The following is a 20000-nucleotide window of genomic DNA, read 5'->3' on the forward strand; positions in this document are numbered from 1 at the left end:
CGAATCAAGCAGCCCTTCGAGCAAAGCTGGTGAAGACAAATGTTCTGAATGGAAAAATAAAGTCCGTCGGTCCTGTTGTTTTTTTATAAAGTGTAAATACGTCCGCATGTGAAGCTTGGTTATGTAAGATACTCTGTCAGAGCTTTCCTCCCCAAACCACTGCGGTGTAAGAATTGTAAATTATTTGGCCATGTTTCAAGTGTGTGCTGGGAAGAATTGCGAGGGGTACTGGTGCCGGAAGACCCGCCATCCCAGGTTCCCCTTGAGCCTGTGTAGGGATCAGATCTGTTTGGACGGGGGTCCTGTTTACATCCCGCACAGTAGGTGGCGGGATGCACATTCAATTGTGCGATCGCCAAAATACCGTAGAAGACTTCCTTTACAACAGCACCGCGCTATTCCGCGAGGCGCAAGAAATATGAACACAGAACAATTAGAGATATTTCACCGGATGTATAAATGTGAAGCATTCGCTTGGTGTTTCCACTCACTACCAAATATGGAAGTCCGAGAAGATGTAACGAGATGGATTTTGGCCGACATTCTGCTAATTTTCTCAATTTATGAAACATTTGATTGCCATACGTTTTTTCTGTTTCCAAAACTAAAATATGTTATGAACAGAGTGGACTAAGTTTTGTAAACTTTACACTTTGTTAAAGTAAACAAAAAAAACGTTATTTAGGAGTGCAAAGGCGAATTGAGTTATTGCACACGCGCATTTCAAAGTAGGCGTTCCCTAACGGAAATATGCAGATGTTGGCTAGAACGCGCCAATAGGATCTCGCTAGCTCGTGCTTGGCTCTACCCACTATGACTAATTTGTTGCCATTAGAAACGACAGGCTGTGGTCTTGGTTATAAATACACACACACACATATATACATATATATATACATACATACATGTCCACCTTTAATTAACTAGGCAAGTCAGTTAAGAACAAATTCTTATTTACAATGACAGCCTACCCCGGCCAATGCTGGGCCAATTGTGCGCCGCCCAATGGGACTCCCAATCACAGCCGACGTTCGAACCAGGGCCTGTGGTGACGCCTCTAACACTGAGATGCAGTGCCTTAGACCGCTGCGCCACTCAGGACTCCAGGTATGAATGCAATGACTTCTGCAGAGGACATATTGCTGTAAATGCTGCATGGCCAATGCAGACATCGGATTGACCATGCAGAGTTTGGCTAAAACGCTACAAGGAAGCAGCCACGCAAAACGGTCTTGAGTGACAACCAATCTGCCCAATTAGCTGTTAGATTTACGCTTTGTTGATCCTCCCGCTTATTTCGCAACGCCCACTTTCAGACACGCTCAATGTATGCAGTTACCCATGACTCCTAGCAGGCAAACTTGGTGCATAGGCCACAGCACCACCCGAGTGTTACTGCCAAGCAAGTACGTATGACTATACTTTACAGTTAATCCCACATTTCGCGGGAGATGCACTGAAATCGAGTGTGCAATTTTAGCTAGCTAACGTCAGCTAGCCTATAATATTTGATAACAAGACTAGAGAAAAGAACTCATGTCAGCGGAAGCTAACTTTAGCTAGATAACTAACGTTAGCTAGCTACGTTAAACTACACCCACAACGGCCTGCTTCCACCGACAGCTTGATTAGAAAGAGTAAGCTATATAGCTACCTAGCCACAATCTTTACATTAATGCATACCCATAATGCTTCCCCGTGGAAATCTTATGTGCCGTCTTTTAGTCGTATCTTACAAATGTTGATTGAAGAGGCAAGGCTAGCTGCTCGTTTCCTCGTAAACTTTTGATGAACCGGAAGTTGATAGAGCAGGTAGCCAGCGTGCGTTATGCGACTCACAACAACAACACAGCTGATAGATTTTGATAATCAACCAAATTAGGCACGTAACTAGCTAACTGGCAAAACATTTGCCTACTTTTGTCTTTTGTAAAACTACGAACTAGCTAACCATGTTTTTCTTATTTTATTTATTACATCAAGACCGTGACTACATGGTATTAGGTGAGACGATCCTATCAGATCTTGTCCACCACACCAACAGCGGGAGAGCCTTACCTGGGACAACACATCAGAATCCTAGAAACTCCCCCTTCACTTTGGGCCAAGAGTGGTGCTCCTTTTGACCGAATCATCCAACGATTCCTTTCGAGTGCTACAGGAGGATACTCCAGAGACAATGGCTGATATTGAGAGGGACAATCAACACACAGATATACTGCAGGTGCAAATCAAACAGGAGGACGGAGAAGAGCCTCACGATACAGAGGACCGTCTCAAGAGTTCTAATACCGGAGAACAGAAGCCTTGTCACATCTGCCCTGATTGTGGTAAAAGTTATACCCGTTCGGATAATCTTAAAACACACCAGAAAATTCATATGACAGAGAGGCCGTACCTCTGCTCTGAGTGTGGTAAAGGTTTTACCCGCACAGATCATCTGAAATCACACCTGAAAACACATGAAAGAAAGAAGAAGAAACTTAAACACCCCTGTACTGATTGTGTGAAAGGCTTTGTCCATTTGGAGCAGCTTGAAAAACATCTGGAAAAAAATCACCTTACACACAAGGAAAAGAAACCTCACGGCTGTCCAAGGTGCGATGAGAGCTTTTCTGACCTGGAAGAACTAACAACACACTTGCCAGTACATACTGAAGAGCTGGCCCTCTACTGCTCTGACTGCGGTAAGCGGTTCTTACACAAAGGAAAATTTGAAAGACACCAGAGAGTACATAGTGGACAAATGCCATACATATGCACCCACTGTGGGGAGGGTTTTACACAGGCACATAGTTTGAAACATCACCAGCGAATACACACTGGAGAAAAACCCTACCTCTGCAACGAGTGTGGGGAGAGTTTCAGACACGATGCAACGTACAGGAGACACAAGCGCAAACACGAGCTACCACTCTCTGAAAAGAAAGCCTATCCTTGCTCAGTATGTGGGAAGACTTTTACCCGCTCCGATGGAGTGATGAGGCATCTGAGGAGGTTCCATTACGGAGAGAGAGCTCTCCAGTGCTCCTGCTGCGACAAACGTTTCTTTCAACAGGACACACTAACCACACACATGAGAATTCACACTGGAGAGAAACCGTACAGTTGCTCTGACTGTGGGAGAAGCTTCTCACAAGATGGCGACCGAAAGAAACACCAGAAGAGGCACCACACTGGAGAGGGCACTTCACCTCTGTCCCTCCATGTGGACGGCACAGGGACGCACACACACACACTATAACAGAGACATGCACACTAACAGACAGTAACAGGCAGACTCAAGACACAAAAACAGGCCAGTGGGTAAACCAGGTTGCAATGAAGTTATTCTGACAGTTTTGGCTGTATTTTTTGTGTTTGCGTATGGTAACATGTATTTCTCTCTCTCGTTTAAGTTAATTGGCAAGGCTAATTTTAGCCCAACTTCTCACTGTTTGTAAGATGCTTACTGCTCATTGCAGCTACTTAAGTGATCATCCCCCCACTCCATTACTGTTACCCCTCTATTCATCCCCCCACTCCGTTACTCCTCTATTCATCCCCCTACTCCGTTACCCCTCTATTCATCCCCCTACTCCGTTACTCCTCTATTCATCCCCCTACTCCGTTACCCCTCTATTCATCCCCCCACTCCGTTACTCTGTTACCCCTATTCATCCCCCTACTCCGTTACCCCTATTCATCCCCCTACTCCGTTACCCCTCTATTCATCCCCCCACTCCGTTACTTGGTTATCTCTCTATTCATCCCCCTACTCCGTTACTCCTCTATTCATCCCCCTACTCCGTTACTCCTCTATTCATCCCCCTACTCCGTTACTCCTCTATTCATCCCCCTACTCCGTTACTCCTCTATTCATCCCCCTACTCCGTTACCCCTCTATTCATCCCCCTACTCCGTTACTCGGTTACTCCTCTATTTATCCTCCCTCTCCGTTACACCTCTATTCATCCCCCCACTCCGTTACTCCTCTATTCATCCCCCCACTCCGTTACTCGGTTACTCCTCTATTTATACCCCACTCCGTTACTCGGTTACTTCTCTATTTATCCCCCCACTCCGCTACTCGGTTACTCGTCTATTTATCCCCCTCTCTGTTACTCCTCTATTCATCCCCCACTCCGTTACTCCTCTATTCATCCCCCACTCCGTTACTCGGTTACTCCTCTATTTATACCCCACTCCGTTACTCGGTTACTCCTCTATTTATCCCCCCACTCCGCTACTCGGTTACTCCTCTATTTATCCCCCACTCCGTTACTCCTCTATTTATCCCCCCACTCCGTTACTCCTCTATTTATCCCCCCACTCCGTTACTCCTCTATTTATCCCCCACTCCGTTACTCCTCTATTTATCCCCCCACTCCGTTACTCCTCTATTTATCCCCCACTCCGTTACTCCTCTATTCATCCCCCTACTCCGTTACCCCTCTATTCATCCCCCTACTCCGTTACCCCTCTATTCATCCCCCCACTCCGTTACTCCTCTATTCATCCCCCCACTCCGTTACTCCTCTATTTATCCCCCACTCCATTACTCCTCTATTCATCCCCCTACTCCGTTACCCCTCTTCATCCCCCCACTCCGTTACTCCTCTATTCATCCCCCTACTCCGTTACCCCTCTATTCATCCCCCTACTCCGTTACTCCTCTATTCATCCCCCTACTCCGTTACTCCTCTATTCATCCCCCCACTCCGTTACTTGGTTATCTCTCTATTCATCCCCCCACTCCGTTACCCCTCTATTCATCCCCCCACTCCGTTACTCTGTTACCCCTATTCATCCCCCTACTCCGTTACCCCTATTCATCCCCCACTCCATTACTGTTACCCCTCTATTCATCCCCCTACTCCGTTACTCCTCTATTCATCCCCCACTCCGTTACTTGGTTATCTCTCTATTCATCCCCCTACTCCGTTACCCCTCTATTCATCCCCCCACTCCGTTACTCTGTTACCCCTATTCATCCCCCTACTCCGTTACCCCTATTCATCCCCCACTCCATTACTGTTACCCCTCTATTCATCCCCCTACTCCGTTACTCCTCTATTCATCCCCCCACTCCGTTACTTGGTTATCTCTCTATTCATCCCCCCACTCCGTTACTCGGTTACTCCTCTATTTATCCCCCTACTCCGTTACCCCTCTATTCATCCCCCTACTCCGTTACCCCTCTATTCATCCCCCTACTCCGTTACTCCTCTATTCATCCCCCTACTCCGTTACTCCTCTATTTATCCCCCACTCCGTTACTTGGTTATCTCTCTATTCATCCCCCCACTCCGTTACCCCTCTATTCATCCCCCCACTCCGTTACTCTGTTACCCCTATTCATCCCCCTACTCCGTTACCCCTATTCATCCCCCACTCCATTACTGTTACCCCTCTATTCATCGCCCCACTCCGTTACTTGGTTATCTCTCTATTCATCCCCCCACTCCGTTACCCCTCTATTCATCCCCCCACTCCGTTACTCCTCTATTCATCCCCCTACTCCGTTACCCCTCTATTCATCCCCCTACTCCGTTACTCCTCTATTCATCCCCCACTCCGTTACTTGGTTATCTCTCTATTCATCCCCCCACTCCGTTACCCCTCTATTCATCCCCCCACTCCGTTACTCTGTTACCCCTATTCATCCCCCTACTCCGTTACCCCTATTCATCCCCACTCCATTACTGTTACCCCTCTATTCATCCCCCCACTCCGTTACTCTGTTACCCCAATTCATCCCCCTACTCCGTTACCCCTATTCATCCCCCACTCCATTACTGTTACCCCTCTATTCATCCCCCCACTCCGTTACTTGGTTATCTCTCTATTCATCCCCCTACTCCGTTACCCCTCTATTCATCCCCCTACTCCGTTACTCCTCTATTCATCCCCCTACTCCGTTACCCCTCTATTCATCCCCCCACTCCGTTACTTGGTTATCTCTCTATTCATCCCCCTACTCCGTTACTCGGTTACTCCTCTATTTATCCCCCACTCCGTTACTCCTCTATTCATCCCCCCACTCCGTTACTCTGTTACCCCTATTCATCCCCCTACTCCGTTACCCCTATTCATCCCCCACTCCATTACTGTTACCCCTCTATTCATCCCCCACTCCGTTACTTGGTTATCTCTCTATTCATCCCCCTACTCCGTTACTCCTCTATTCATCCCCCTACTCCGTTACCCCTCTATTCATCCCCCTACTCCGTTACCCCTCTATTCATCCCCCTACTCCGTTACTCCTCTATTCATCCCCCTACTCCGTTACCCCTCTATTCATCCCCCCACTCCGTTACTTGGTTATCTCTCTATTCATCCCCCTACTCTGTTACTCGGTTACTCCTCTATTTATCCCCCCACTCCGTTACTCCTCTATTCATACCCCTACTCCGTTACCCCTCTATTCGTCCACCTCTCTGCCACCTTTCTATTCACCCTTTCTTCATTGGTCTCCCCATTCTCCTTCTCTACCCAAATTAATCCACAAAAACATATTGTTTTTGTGGATTAATTTCTATATCACTAAGCTCCTCCCCTTTCCCAGCACCTCCCCCTGTCAGCCCCGCGTTAAACAGATTACAGAGGCCTCTCTGCTATTAACACGCTGTTGGGACTGTGGCCTAGCAGTGTATTGTGGTGTCCAGCTTAGCCACACACACCAAACAGGTGATACAGTATGAGAGAGAGAACTACCTCACCACTGATCTGGGTAGAGGGAAACAGGCAGTGATGTGATCGGACAAAGGCGCAGCAGCAAATCCTTCTTCTATAGCCTCCATCTTCTCATCTTCTAACCTTAGCCTATCTACACTACTCTCTACCTCAACCCAGCCCGCTGTCCCAGCTGTGCCTCAACCTAGCCCTCTGTCCCAGCCCTGCCCCAACCCAGCCCTCTGTCCCAGCCCTGCCTCAACCCAGCCGTGCCTCAACCCAGCCCTCTGTCCCAGCCCTGCCTCAACCCAGCCGTGCCTCAACCCAGCCCTCTGTCCCAGCCCCGCCTCAACCCAGCCCTCTGTCCCAGCCCCGCCTCAACCCAGCCCTCTGTCCCAGCACTGCCTCAACCCAGCCCTCTGTCCCAGCCCTGCCTCAACCCAGCCGTGCCTCAACCCAGCCCTCTGTCCCAGCCCCGCCTCAACCCAGCCCTCTGTCCCAGCCCCGCCTCAACCCAGCCTTCTGTCCCAGCACTGCCTCAACCCAGCCCTCTGTCCCAGCCCTGCCTCAACACAACCCTTTGACCCAGCCTCTATTCTACTTCAGCCCTCCTCCGGTACTCCCTGGATCCTGAGTGAGCCTACACTCCCCCCTGCCCCTCATGGCAGGTATCATGGACCCTGAGGATACAATTGTAACAGAACCCAAGGATGAGGATATCTAACCTGAGGATAGAATCGAAACAGAACTGGAGGATAGAATTCTAATGGAACCTGAGGATAGAATCGAAACAGAACTGGAGGATAGAATTCTAATGGAACCTGAGGATAGAATCGGAACAGAACTGGAGGATAGAATTCTAATGGAACCTGAGGATAGAATCGGAACAGAACTGGAGGATAGAATTCTAATGGAACCTGAGGATAGAATCGGGACAGAACTGGAGGATAGAATTCTAATGGAACCTGAGGATAGAATCGGAACAGAACTGGAGGATAGAATTCTAATGGAACCTGAGGATAGAATCGGAACAGAACTGGAGGATAGAATTCTAATGGAACCTGAGGATAGAATCGAGGACAGAACTGGAATCGGATGGAGGAATTCTAATGGAACCTGAGGATAGAATCGGAACAGAACTGGAGGATAGAATTCTAATGGAACCTGAGGATAGAATCGGAACAGAACTGGAGGATAGAATTCTAATGGAACCTGAGGATAGAATCGGAACAGAACTGGAGGATAGAATTCTAATGGAACCTGAGGATAGAATCGGAACAGAACTGGAGGATAGAATTCTAATGGAACCTGAGGATAGAATCGGGACAGAACTGGAGGATAGAATTCTAATGGAACCTGAGGATAGAATCAGGACAGAAGTGGAGGATAGTGTTAATTTATCCAGAAGGTTTTGATGCTGAGGAGCCAGATGGGATTCTCTTTGAGCCAGAGGACAACAAGAGGGAGATGAGGAGGATGATAACATCTATGCCACATGGATGGGCCGCTACAAGAAAGCAGCAGAACAGGAGGACAAGGATAAAGAGGTGGAGAAAAGAGAGACGGTGATAGAGGAGAGGAAGAACAGCTTCGAACGACAAGCTCCACCACGGGCAGACCGTCGGCAATCACTACCCTGTCCAGTGAGTCTGTGTACATGTGAGGTACTGTTGTAGAGGAATCTGCTTTGTCTTTTTTGGGAGTTGTTTTTAACAGACCAGTAGGAATGAGTTTTGAGGGGGAGGGTCAGTCACTCCGCCAGGATCCCCTACCACACACCAACCCACCACAGGGCTCTTTAGGTCCTAGCCTGAACCCTAAAATACAGGTAGATAGCTGTTTCTTCTTTCTCACGCTCAGTGTTATAGGAATTTCCAGGAGAACAAACAGGAGAGCAGTCATAGGGTAAAGTCAATCAAAATCTTTCCGGTTTATTACAAGTTGCAACAGGGAGACACCACCTAGCACAGAAGCAGAATAAATGTCTAACTGGCCTCTTGGAGATGGACCCTTTTATATCCCTATCAGACAGCAACACATGTTCTGGAAACAGCAGCTAGACATTTGATGGAAGTCAAGACAAAAAGGCAGTGACTGTCAGCCAGAGAAATAAAAGTTGTTACATTGCTTTGTTGTGCCTTAGCTACAGCCAGAGGACAGGGACTAATGGGATTATAATAGGCAGGAGCATACGTCATTTACACCCCCCTCTGGTGGGTATGTTTACTTGAGTTCCTTGTGTTGAGAATTCAGATTAATTCAGTAAATTATCTGTCACTTAACTCCTCACTCCCCCTTCATCTCTCTGTTTTTCTTTCCTCCTCTCTCTCTCGTGCACTTTTCTCTCTGTCTCTGTGTGTGTGTTTCTCTCTCAGGCTCAACTCTCAGCGATGATACAGTTGTCTCGTCTCCATACCACTACTAGGGCCACGTCTCCTGCCAGGCCAAACTCCCTGCAATGCATCTCATCCATGAATGATCCTGGCTGCCCGATACCAGCCAATACTGAGCGACGATCCTCCATGATTCCATCCGCCATTCCAGATTAAAATGCAAACGCGGTTCCGCAGGCGGAACGTCATGTCTCCGGTACGCTGGCGGTGTGTGTGATGGCCAGGTGGGGGGTCTTTCTGAGAACACTACTTTAGTCTCATTCTGTTCAATTAACACTTTGGTAAAAGTAAATCTGTGTGTTTGTGTTGCAGAGCGACACTGATTGTGTGGGTCTCATCTGATTGTGTGGGTCTCATCTGCCATGATGTCCTGCACAGAGGAGGGAGTGTTTCTCTCTCACACACTCTTTCTCTCCCTCTCCCTGAAGTGTATATAGGAGTGGCTGTGGAGGAAGCAGGCGTGTTGTGTGCAGGTGGTGCTCTTGCCAGAACCACTCTACTGGAGCTCCACTCGAGTCAAAGTACCCTGAGAACCACGTAGAGCCTAGAACTGGACAGAAACACCTAGAACTGGACCCAACCTCCCACAACTGCATATAGTTGGAAAGAACTGCCTAGACAGAACTACACCGAACCTGGAAGAACTACCCAGAACCGGTGAAGAACTGCAGAAAAACACTCAGAACTGCCTAGCGTTGTAATGAACCTTGCAGAACTGCTTAGATACGGACATCACTTATTTTTATTTATTTTATTTTACCTTTATTTAACTAGGCAAGTCCGTTAAGAACAAATTCTTATTTTCAATGACGGCCTAGGAACAGTGGGTTAACTGCCTGTTCTGAATCTAGAGTGCTGTGCTGAGAGAGACCTCTGTATTCCCACAAATCCCAATAATCCAGTATCTTTCAAAATAGTTAGTGTGATAGTGTATGAGTGAAATGTATGGATGTTTTTCCAAAGGTTTTACTTCTAAGAATCAATTCAACGTGTTTATTTCAAGATGTTGTTTGTTTAGTCAAATAAGGGCATTTACATTTTTACATTGTATCCCATCTACGTCTTTGTTTTCCCCTAGTCATTGAATAAAATACTTGGTTGTTCTAATGGTCAAATGTATACTAAATTGTATCATCTTTATTACTGTGTACTACTGTGAGGTTTCCACCACAAATATAAGGCTCTGCTGCCCCCTTTTGTTATTGTGGTACTGCAGTGATCCCCAGCCCGTCCCGTCTCCGTGGTTACACAGTGGCGGAAGTTATCGCAATCCACCTGTTGCACTTCGAACAGGAAAAATAGCTCGACAAATCGATATTTGGCGTTCTTAAAAACTAAGCCAATCGAAGCAACGGGAAAGTTCTAGAACTACTAGCTACATTCTATCCGTGTCAACTTTAATGGACAAACTAAAGAAAGTTTTGAGTGGCCAAGATGGCAACAATGATGACGGCGACATATTGCAAGTAGGTACGTTTTCTAGCTAGCTAACGTTAGCTACTGTATGTAGTTAGCTAATATGTTGTTTACCCTAAATAATATCTAGCTATGTTTGGCTTTCTCGCTAAGCCTTTTTCAACGCATGCTTTATCTACGTTACGAGTACAGTTGCTTAGCAATAACATAGTAACGTTAGCTAGAAACACTAGGCTAGCTAGGTGAATGATGTCCATGGTTTCTAGCTATGTTGTTTATAAATGGTGCGGTGTTGAAACAGGCGGCGAACCAAGCCTCCACCCTGGGCTGGGGCACGCGCATGAAGGGCTTTATCGCATGTTTCGTGCTCGGGGTCTTGTGTTCCATTCTGGTGAGTCGTCATCTCTCTCTCCCATCATTTCAGCATTGCTTTGACTGTCAATTATGTGTGTCGCTGTCAGTTGTGTTTCCCAAACCTCTCTCAGTCAGCCAGTACACATCGATATGTTTTTATTCCAGAAAGTATTGGGGGGGTTGATCTCGGAGAAATTCAAATCTGTGCATTGAGGTCTAGACACTAAGGGCAAGTTAATAGTGTCGACAGTAGAATAGGGGCCGACGCTAAATTGTTCATCCTCTCACCTGGTGGCAGGGGACATGCTTGCTGTGGATTCCAAGGGTTGGTCTGATTCTGTTTGCAGTGCTGTACACACTCGGCAATGTTGCCTCTCTGTGCAGGTGAGTAGAGCGTTGTTGAGTATTAGTGGGTGTATGTGTGGTTTATGTGGGCATTTACAAAACAGGCCTATTTTTAGATTTGAAGGTATCTCTGGGACCCTCCCCAGATCAAAGCTGACATTGTCCTTGTTCAGTTTAACACCTAAGGTGCACATGATACAGCAATCACATTTCTAGTGCAGTTACTACAATAATGTGAGTTTAGTCAAATAATGTGTGTATTCTCAGCACTATGTTCCTGATGGGACCCCTTAATCAGCTGAAGAGGATGTGTGCCAAAGAAAGAGCACTGGCTACAGCTATCATGCTGGTGAGACCACACAACACACACACCCATGTTTGGTTTACTATCCTTGTGTGGCCCAAAACATATATTCCCTTTCAAAATACTATTTTCCATAACCCTAACTCCTAATTCTAACCCTAACTCCTAATTCTAACCCTAACTCCTAATTCTAACCCTAACTCCTAATTCTAACCCTAACTCCTAATTCTAACCCTAACTCCTAATTCTAACCCTAATTGTAACCCCTAAGCCTAAAATATAGATTTTTCTTGTGGGGACCAACAAACTATCCCTGTGTGTCAAAATGTTCCTTGTTTTACTATGCTGAGGACTTTTGGTCGACACCAGGATAGTAAAACAACAAAAACAGTTTCTGTTCATTAATTACATGCTACTTGTCTCTCCTCACAGACCTGTCTGGTTCTAACTATGTGTTCTGCTTTCTGGGTGAGTATAACACACTCATGATACATATCCTGCACCTGTTGTGTTAGCAAATCCCTGCAGGCCTTTTTAGCTAGTCTGTTACTCATTTAAACTTTGTCTTACATTGTTCTGCCTCAAAGTATATCTGAGTTCTTCTCTCTCTCTACAGTGGAAGAATAATGGTCTAGCCTTACTCTTCTGTATTCTACAGTTTCTGGCCTTCACTTGGTGAGTGGCTCACTCACACACGCACACACACACACACACACACACACGCTTGAGTAATCTCCTTCCTTTAGTGTGTGTTTGTGGTATTACATCCCTACAGTCTGCAGTCTGAGTGACACACACACACACGCCCAGAGTTGTTCTGTGCTGAGGGCTTTTTGGCAGGCAGCTCAATGCCAGGTCCTTATTTGTAACTGAAAACAGAGTAATTATGGCCATAGCTTTTAGCCTGGCTAATCACACACGACTAATGCAGCTAGCTTTGTTCTCTCAAGCACCTCCTTCACAAAGACAGGAGATTCATACACACACACTCTCTCTCTCTCTCTCTCACGCTCTCTTGCCCACATACATAGACACACAGGAGTACACACAGATGTGCAATTAGTTTACATACATACATAAACACCATTAAAATAACTTCCACTGTAACAGAACAAACACTCATGCATAAACTCTGTTTTCACAGACTCCCTGCCACTGACACACTTCAGATAAAGACCTTATACAGCCCTTTGCTGTGTGTGATGTATGACGCTGACTTATACTATACTTCTGTGTTTCAGGTATGGCCTGTCCTACATTCCATTCGCAAGGTGAGTGTTGGTTTACAGTAACTGCCGGTCCACTTCTGTCTGTAGCCTTAACTGCCCGTCCACCTCTGTCTGTAGCCTTAACTGCCCGTCCACCTCCGGTCCACCTCTGTCTGTAGCCTTAACTGCCCGTCCACCTCTGTCTGTAGCCTTAACTGCCCGTCCACCTCTGTCTGTAGCCTTAACTGCCCGTCCACCTCTGTCTGTAGCCTTAACTGCCCGTCCACCTCCGGTCCACCTCTGTCTGTAGCCTTAACTGCCCGTCCACCTCTGTCTGTAGCCTTAACTGCCCGTCCAACTTAACTGCCCGTCCACCTCTGTCTGTAGCCTTAACTGCCCGTCCACCTCTGTCTGTCTGTAGCCTTAACTGCCCGTCCACCTCTGTCTGTAGCCTTAACTGCCCGTCCACCTCTGTCTGCCCGTCCACCTCTGTCTGTAGCCTTAACTGCCCGTCCACCTCTGTCTGTAGCCTTAACTGCCCGTCCACCTCTGTCTGTAGCCTTAACTGCCCGTCCACCTCTGTCTGTAGCCTTAACTGCCCGTCCACCTCTGTCTGTAGCCTTAAGCCTTATTCACAGTATTACATCATCCCTTCCCATTCAGTGATAGTTCAGTCATAAAGCAAATTCTTTTAAGTTTTTGAAACTTGACTTTGGAGTGTTTATTCTTTTACTAATTATTATTATTGTTTGTTTGTTCACAGGGATGCCGTGATAAAGGCCTTCTCTGTCTGTCTGAAGTGAGGCTGCAAACCTCCCTTTCACTCTCCCTCTGAGGGGTTATGTGTGTGTGTGTTTGGGGGTTGGCTAAAGCCCTCAACTCTCTGGCAAACACACAGACGCCACACAGGTGTGCTGGAATGGTGCCCACTGAGTAAACACTCGTCAGCGAATGCTTTCCAGAGCAGAAGTGTACCTGAGGTATGATGTTGTGTAGAGGAATCTGTTTGTGAGGGATGCCTTATCTTATGTGTGTGTGGTGTCTGTCCCTTTAAGGTTGGTGTATATGTGAATTTTGTGTGTTTTTCTACACTGTGAGTCCAGCTCCTCTTAATTTACTGTGGGGGGAGGGTCAATGCACCACCTCTGTCATTTCTCTAACTGTAAATCAAACCAGACCAAAACTATTCAGATCTATATTTAGGTGCCGACATGGTGTGTCTTCGCTAGTTAGTTGTACTGTAGTAGTTTATTTACGTGTTCACAATGGACAGCTGACTACTGATCATTTCACCGGCTCAGGTCTGGAAATCTGTACAGTCAGGGGACTTTTTGCACCTACTCCCAAGTGCACTTACCAGGAGTCTGAATATAAGGGCCTGCTGTTAAACGTTCTTCTAGCTGGATAGATATACAGTTGAAGTTGGAAGTTGGAAGTTTACATACACTTAGGTTGGAGTCATTAAGACTCGTTTTTCAACCACTCCACAAACTTCTTGTTAACAAACTATACTTCTGGAAAGTCGGTTAGGACATCTACTTTGTACATGACACAAGTCATTCTTCCAGCAATTGTTTATTTCACTTATAATTCACTGTGTCACAATTTCAGTGGGTCAGATGTTTACATACACTAAGTTGACTGTACCTTTAAACAGCTTGGAAAATTCCAGAAAATTATGTCATGGCTTTAGAAGCTTCTGATAGGCTAATTGACATAATTTGTGTCAATTGGAGGTGTACCTGTGGATGTATTTCAATGCCTACCTACCTGCTTCTTTGCTTGACATCATGGGAAAATCAAATGAAATCAGACAAGACCTCCACAAGTCTATATCGACATAACCTGAAAGGCCGCTCAGCAAGGAAGAAGCCACTGCTCCAAAACCGCATAAAAAGCCAGACTACGGTTTGCAACTGCACATGGGGCCAAAGACTGTACTTTTTGGAGAAATGATGAAACAAAAATATAATTGTTTGGCCATAATGACCATCGTTATGTTTGAGGGAAAAGGGGGAGGCTTGCAAGCCGAAGGACACCATACCAACCGTGAAGAACGGGGTTACAGCATCATGTTGTGGGGTTGCTTTGATGCAGGAGGGACTGGTGCACTTCACAAAATAGATGGCATCATGAGGAAGGAAAATTATGTGGATATATTGAAACAACATCTCAAGACATTAGTCAGGAAGTTAAAACTTGGTTGCAAATGGACAATGACCTCAAGCATACTTCCAAAGTTGTGGCAAAATGGCTTAAGGACAACAAGTTAAGGTATTGGAGTGGCCATCACAAAGCCCTGACCTCAATCCAATAGAAAATTTGTGGGCAGACCTAAAAAGGCATGTGTGAGCAAGGAGGCCTACAAATCTGACTCAGTTACACCAGCTCTGTCAGGAGGAAGGGGCCAACATTCACCCAACTTAATGTGGGAAGCTTGTGGAAGGCTACCCAAAACGTTTCACCCAAGTTAAACAATTTAAAGGCAATGCTACCAAATACTAATTGAGTGTATGTAAACTTATGACACACTGGGAATGTGATGAAAGAAATAAAAGCTTCTGCGGTCCTTCTGTAGCTCAGTTGGTAGAGCATGGCGCTTGTAACGCCAGGATAGTGGGTTCGATTCCCGGGACCACCCATACGTAGAATGTATGCACACATGACTGTAAGTCGCTTTGGATAAAAGCGTCTGCTAAATGGCTTATTATTATTATTATTATTATTATTATTATTATTAAAGCTTAAATAAATCATTCTCTCTACTATTATTCTGACATTTCACATTCTTAAAATAAAGTGTTGATACTAACTGACCTAAGACAGGGAATGTTTAGGATTTATTGTCAGGAATTGTGAAAACTGAGTTTAAATGTGTTCGGCTAAGGTGTATGTAAACTTCTGACATCAACTGTACATGCAGAAAAAAAGAAGGGAAGAACTGCTTCAAGTGCTCATGAATCTTTCACCTTTTATATAAAATGTCTGAGTTATTTTTATTTCAAATCCGTTTCCTATAAACATGTCTAACTGCTGTTTTAACTGTCATGGTTAGTAGTACTATAGACAATTTTGTGTAAGATTTTTTTCCACGGCTTTCATTTCAGTTTTTTAAATAATTTCTGGGGGAATCGTTTTTTATTTTTTTTTATCATGTTTCCTTGTAAACACTACTCTTTAACTGTTTCAACTCTTTCATGGTTAGTACTATAGCCGTTTTCTGGGCGGAATTAAAATATCAATGATGGCTTCAGCACGCCCTTAGTCACGACCATTAAATAAAAAACTCACTGGGGCTGTGTGACTTTTCTGTTAACTTGCAAAAAAGAAATGCCTTACTTCACATGATTTAAACCAGGTCATCACTGCTTTTTAAAATATGTATACTGTACTACTGTAACTTTCCTGAGTGACCTCTCATAAAACCTCCCTATAGATGGCTGTTTCATCTGCATTAAAACGTGTATGATGCTATTAAACACTTGTTTTATAGAATAATATATGTTCTATATTCAGGATACATTGTTTTAGAACCATGGTTGGTTCGTCTACTTGTCTAATATGAGCGCAGGTAGTTACAGGTCTGGAAGAAATACTTTTTAAATCGATTATTTTTTGTACCATCTGGAAATTGAACACTAATGTTTTAAAGTGTAACGATAATTTAGCGATGTAGGCCAATAATGTATGACTATGAATCATGTTTCATGTGTTCTTGTCCTGTTTGTGTGGCACCATTTTACAACAGAAATAAACATTTTCAAACTATATTGTGGAGTGTTTTAATGTGCAAGAGTGAGAGTTGTACCACCTGTTTTGCCTTCCTTGGCTTTGTATTTTCTGATGGAGTCTCACCGGGGTCACTGCCACACACACACAAACGCATTCCTTGTACAAAAGGTCTGAGGTGTGTATCGTGGGATTATGATTTGGTGCGTTTACCTGTGCTTTGCTTCCCACCTTTTGATATTTGCCTCGCGCTCAGTTAATGACGCTCCTTTATGCGTTTTAAATCAGTAAAGCCCCTAATCTCCGCTCGCCGCCCGCCGCTGATTAAAAAAAATATCTCTCCAAACACACACGGCTGCAGCTGCGAGCTCACAAGGCCGTTCGGTCACACCGCCAGCTCGCGGGGATCGGGTGTCGCTATAGGAGCCCTTCTGGACACTGACCGTTCCATGTGCTCTCTGTTCTTCCCTCCTCGGGTGTGACACGGAGCTTCCACTGTTCACAAACTAGTTGAAGCAACACCAGTTCGAGCTTCGTTCTACCTGAAAAAGATGATTCTGAGATAATTGGCTTTAAAGTTCCGAACCCTCATTGGTTTGCATGGTGTCAGAAATATATAGTATTATTTTGAACTTAACATGTCATTGGGGTATTTAGACTACTGTATAGGTAGAGTTGGAAAAAAATGCAGATACAACCGTATAGTACCAAACTAGATGTTTTTAGACAACCAACACACATTAGGCAACATTAGTGTAGTCCAAATGGACAGGTCTCTGAGCCCAGTAGGTCGTCAGACCAAGAGTGGAGGGAAATGTTCTGGGAAGCATTTTACGTTTTCAGTCGTTCATACATTAACAACATAGTTTCCGTTGTATATACTTAAGAGCAGGAACTTGAATTATTATCCGAAAAAATAGCCGTACAAAATGACCTAGACTATATTTAATTTTCTTCAGAAGCTTTTCTGTCGTTTTGGAAGAGAGGGAGGCTTGTTCAATCCGTGCGCTAAAAGCATCTGATTCCACTCCTTGCCAAGAGCACCGGTAGTTAGACCATTAACCGTAGTCTCCGATAATGATTTATATAATAAGGCTACAGGCCCACGACAGCAACGTTTGTCTTTTTGTGGAATTATGATCATTTCGAACGGAAAAGCCAGTCAACTTGTCTTCTGGCCCCCTCCGGCATTGTCCTTCGCTGTCCATGGTGCTGAAAGTGTTCCCCTGAAAAGTCATGCTGACGAGTGGTCAAATAGGCGTACGGTATTTCAATGCAAGTTGAGAGAGAGAGAGACTGGTAATTATGGCCTGAAGACTTAAAGGGTCTATCCTTAGCCAAGTTGAAACCATAACAAAGCCACATCCTGCCTCTGTTTTGGTAAAAAGCTGAGGGATGTGCCTGGGAAATATAACCACTCTCAAATTCATAGACCAAGCTATGGATGCAAGGACTGATCATCCAATATATACAAATTGTAGTTTTAAGCATGGTTTCAGGCTATAGGCTACAGTGTTTGTTTACATTTACAATGTTTACAAGCTTAAAGTTTGGGTTATGTTGAGGTTTTACAGTTGTTCTTCAAGAATCAATGGGGTATGTAACATTCACTATAAGTCCAAAATTAGATGTAGCAACTGGAGATTGACCCTTTAAGGTCTAGGCTAACTCATAACTCATCAAAGAAACTCTCCCTCCCTCTTCCTCTCTCTCACTCCCTCTTCCTCTCTCTTGCTCTTTCTCTCTCCCTCTGACAAATGACGCTCTGTAAATGGTAAATTAGTGAGAGTTGATCACATGACCGGCCGGCCGAACCTGTCTTGTGCTCCGCACCAGTGTCGCATTGATTTTCAACTGCAGTTCATAATCCTCATGGCTAAAACACCCACATGGGAATTCATTTGTTCTGTTTCAATTTAACCGAATCTAACGACGTTTTTTCCCCATCACCTGCTGAGTGAGATATTTGTGAGTAAGATATTTGTTTTTACCTCATTTTAAACTTTCTTTGGTGAAAACATCAGTCTTATTTGAGAGGTAGCCTTTAACCTCGTTGAGGTCCCCAAATGAAGGTTGAGGGTTTAGCTGAAGGCAGGGCTGGGGGTAACCCCTGCCCTGGTCCTGCCAGCCAGTGCTGTATCTCGCGACTACTAAGCGTGGTGGAGAGCGAGTTGCAAGCGGGGCGCGAGAAGGGGGACCCCACGGAGAAGCAGCTGAAGGTGACGCTCGAGGAAGCGGAACTGTGGCGGAAGTTTAAGGAAGTCACCAATGAGATGATAGTCACCAAGAGCGGCAGGTGAGCTTGAGTTAATTATCATTTTATACCTTTATTTAACGAGGCAAGTCAGTTAAGAAAAATTCAAATTCTCAATGACGGCCTACACCAAACCCGGACGACGCTGAGCCAATTGTGTGCCGCCCGACTCCCAATCACGGCCGGTTGTGATACAGCCCGGATTCGAACTAAGGTGTCTGTAGTGAAGCCTCCAGCACTGAAATACAGTGCCTTAGACCGCTGTGCCACTAGGGAGCCCCAAATAGTGAGATAGACGAGCATTTTTGAATAGTAAAATATATTTTATTGATCCTCAACCGCAAGAGGACATTTATTGGGGAGAGGAGATTCGCAGACAAACATACAGACAATACCGAATGCAAGTGTCAACAGTTTGGTCATTTGATCACCCATTATATGTATCCACCCATTGCTAAATACATTTTATGAACACGTGCAGCAGAATCTCTGTCACACATATCACTCTAAAACGTCTAACACTTATGTTATATTCGAGGGCTTTGAATCAATTACCTAATTAAGAGACCATTCGATTTCAATTGATAATTCCATTTTCAATTACGCACTTCTTCCAAAACGCATCTTGATCGAATCTTTTAATTCAGCCCTTTTTTCAACTTCAGCTTTCTATTCCTATATAATCATTACGATTTCATAAGAATTAGATCCAAGCGAAAACTATTAATTACATAGGCCTATCTGTAATTTAAGACCAAGTGCTATTGAATAATATTAGTTATTTAGGAATAGGCAGAACATTTCTTTCTTATACTTATTAAGGCTGAAAAGTGTAATAGCCTATATTTTTAATAAAAGGGTAGCATAATACATTTTAACAACCAGAAATATTAAGTTTGAGAAAGTTCAGGCCAAATATTGTAAGCCAGAAAATATTTTAAGATTATATTTTATTAGTGACATATTCCTTTACCATGATCCCATGATAAAGGAATATAAGCCCAAGGCTTATGCACAGTTGCCGAGTTATTCAAATTGATTCTGTTTAATTGTATAGTCTCGTGTCTTTCTTGTCATTAATTAATATTTGATATGTTTATAGTCTATTTGATTCGTTTACAAAACATTCGTTTAGAACACTTTGTTCCAATAATCCGACTGCATACCCCGACAAGCTGGTTATTACTGGCAAAATGTATCGTCACATTCTTAAATTAAGAAAACATGTTAGTTTAAAAAAATCTGCGTTCTAAACTTAGTATTGCCCGTAGTGTATCGAACGGTTTAATAGATTTCTCTGGCGCATGGCCACTTTTGTGCTGACCCTCTCATGCTCTGAGGGG

At 44.7% G+C, this 20000-nt stretch overlaps 5 protein-coding genes and 1 long non-coding RNA gene across 12 annotated transcripts in view; 5 read left to right on the forward strand and 1 right to left on the reverse strand.

Moving 5' to 3' along the window:
• The window catches only part of LOC124019656 (zinc finger protein 135-like), a 9894-nt gene extending 8085 nt beyond the window's left edge, over positions 1–1809 (reverse strand). For 4 of the 5 annotated variants that reach the window (XM_046335059.1, XM_046335057.1, XM_046335058.1 and 1 more), the window contains exon 1: positions 1684–1809. In XM_046335059.1, coding sequence (XP_046191015.1) covers positions 1684–1687 — 4 coding nt within the window. In that variant the 5' untranslated portion in view covers positions 1688–1809. Of the gene's footprint in view, positions 1–971; positions 1217–1683 lie in introns of those variants that run through there. The other variant, XM_046335061.1, reaches the window with a different exon arrangement.
• On the forward strand, positions 1183–3440 carry LOC124019658 (gastrula zinc finger protein XlCGF8.2DB-like). Its single transcript, XM_046335063.1, has 2 exons — positions 1183–1406; positions 1984–3440. The coding sequence occupies exon 2, from the start codon at positions 2180–2182 to the stop codon at positions 3242–3244; it is 1065 nt and encodes a 354-aa protein (XP_046191019.1). The 5' UTR covers positions 1183–1406; positions 1984–2179; the 3' UTR covers positions 3245–3440.
• On the forward strand, positions 3367–6651 carry LOC124019648 (proline-rich extensin-like protein EPR1). The gene is made up of 3 exons (XM_046335051.1): positions 3367–3376; positions 3474–3751; positions 5672–6651. The coding sequence occupies exons 1-3, from the start codon at positions 3367–3369 to the stop codon at positions 6512–6514; spliced, it is 1131 nt and encodes a 376-aa protein (XP_046191007.1). The 3' UTR covers positions 6515–6651.
• A 1110-nt stretch (positions 6652–7761) lies between these two features.
• On the forward strand, positions 7762–10164 carry LOC124019660. 3 transcript variants are annotated; one of them, XR_006835818.1, is made up of 3 exons: positions 7762–8297; positions 9030–9271; positions 9360–10164. It is a non-coding gene; the product is annotated as an uncharacterized LOC124019660 (long non-coding RNA). The 3 variants fall into 3 exon arrangements; XR_006835820.1 differs by having other exon boundaries at positions 9030–9243; XR_006835819.1 differs by having other exon boundaries at positions 9030–9243; positions 9476–10164.
• Positions 10165–10292: 128 nt separating this feature from the next.
• Positions 10293–14205, forward strand: LOC124019659 (vesicle transport protein SFT2B-like). Its single transcript, XM_046335064.1, has 8 exons — positions 10293–10513; positions 10765–10854; positions 11116–11201; positions 11430–11511; positions 11899–11934; positions 12083–12141; positions 12708–12737; positions 13438–14205. Exons 1-8 carry the CDS (start codon positions 10448–10450, stop codon positions 13475–13477), a joined length of 489 nt encoding a protein of 162 aa, XP_046191020.1. The 5' UTR covers positions 10293–10447; the 3' UTR covers positions 13478–14205.
• A 3095-nt stretch (positions 14206–17300) lies between these two features.
• Positions 17301–20000, forward strand: part of LOC124019649 (T-box transcription factor TBX19-like) — a gene marked incomplete at its 3' end in the record, with an annotated part of 7044 nt that continues 4344 nt past the window's right edge. Inside the window, exon 1 of the mRNA XM_046335052.1 lies at positions 17301–18699. Within this exon, the coding sequence (XP_046191008.1) occupies positions 18470–18699 (230 nt within the window). The remainder of the gene's footprint in view (positions 18700–20000) is intronic.

Source organism: Oncorhynchus gorbuscha, unplaced genomic scaffold (genome assembly GCF_021184085.1).
Source record: "Oncorhynchus gorbuscha isolate QuinsamMale2020 ecotype Even-year unplaced genomic scaffold, OgorEven_v1.0 Un_scaffold_646, whole genome shotgun sequence".
NCBI lineage: Eukaryota > Metazoa > Chordata > Actinopteri > Salmoniformes > Salmonidae > Oncorhynchus > Oncorhynchus gorbuscha.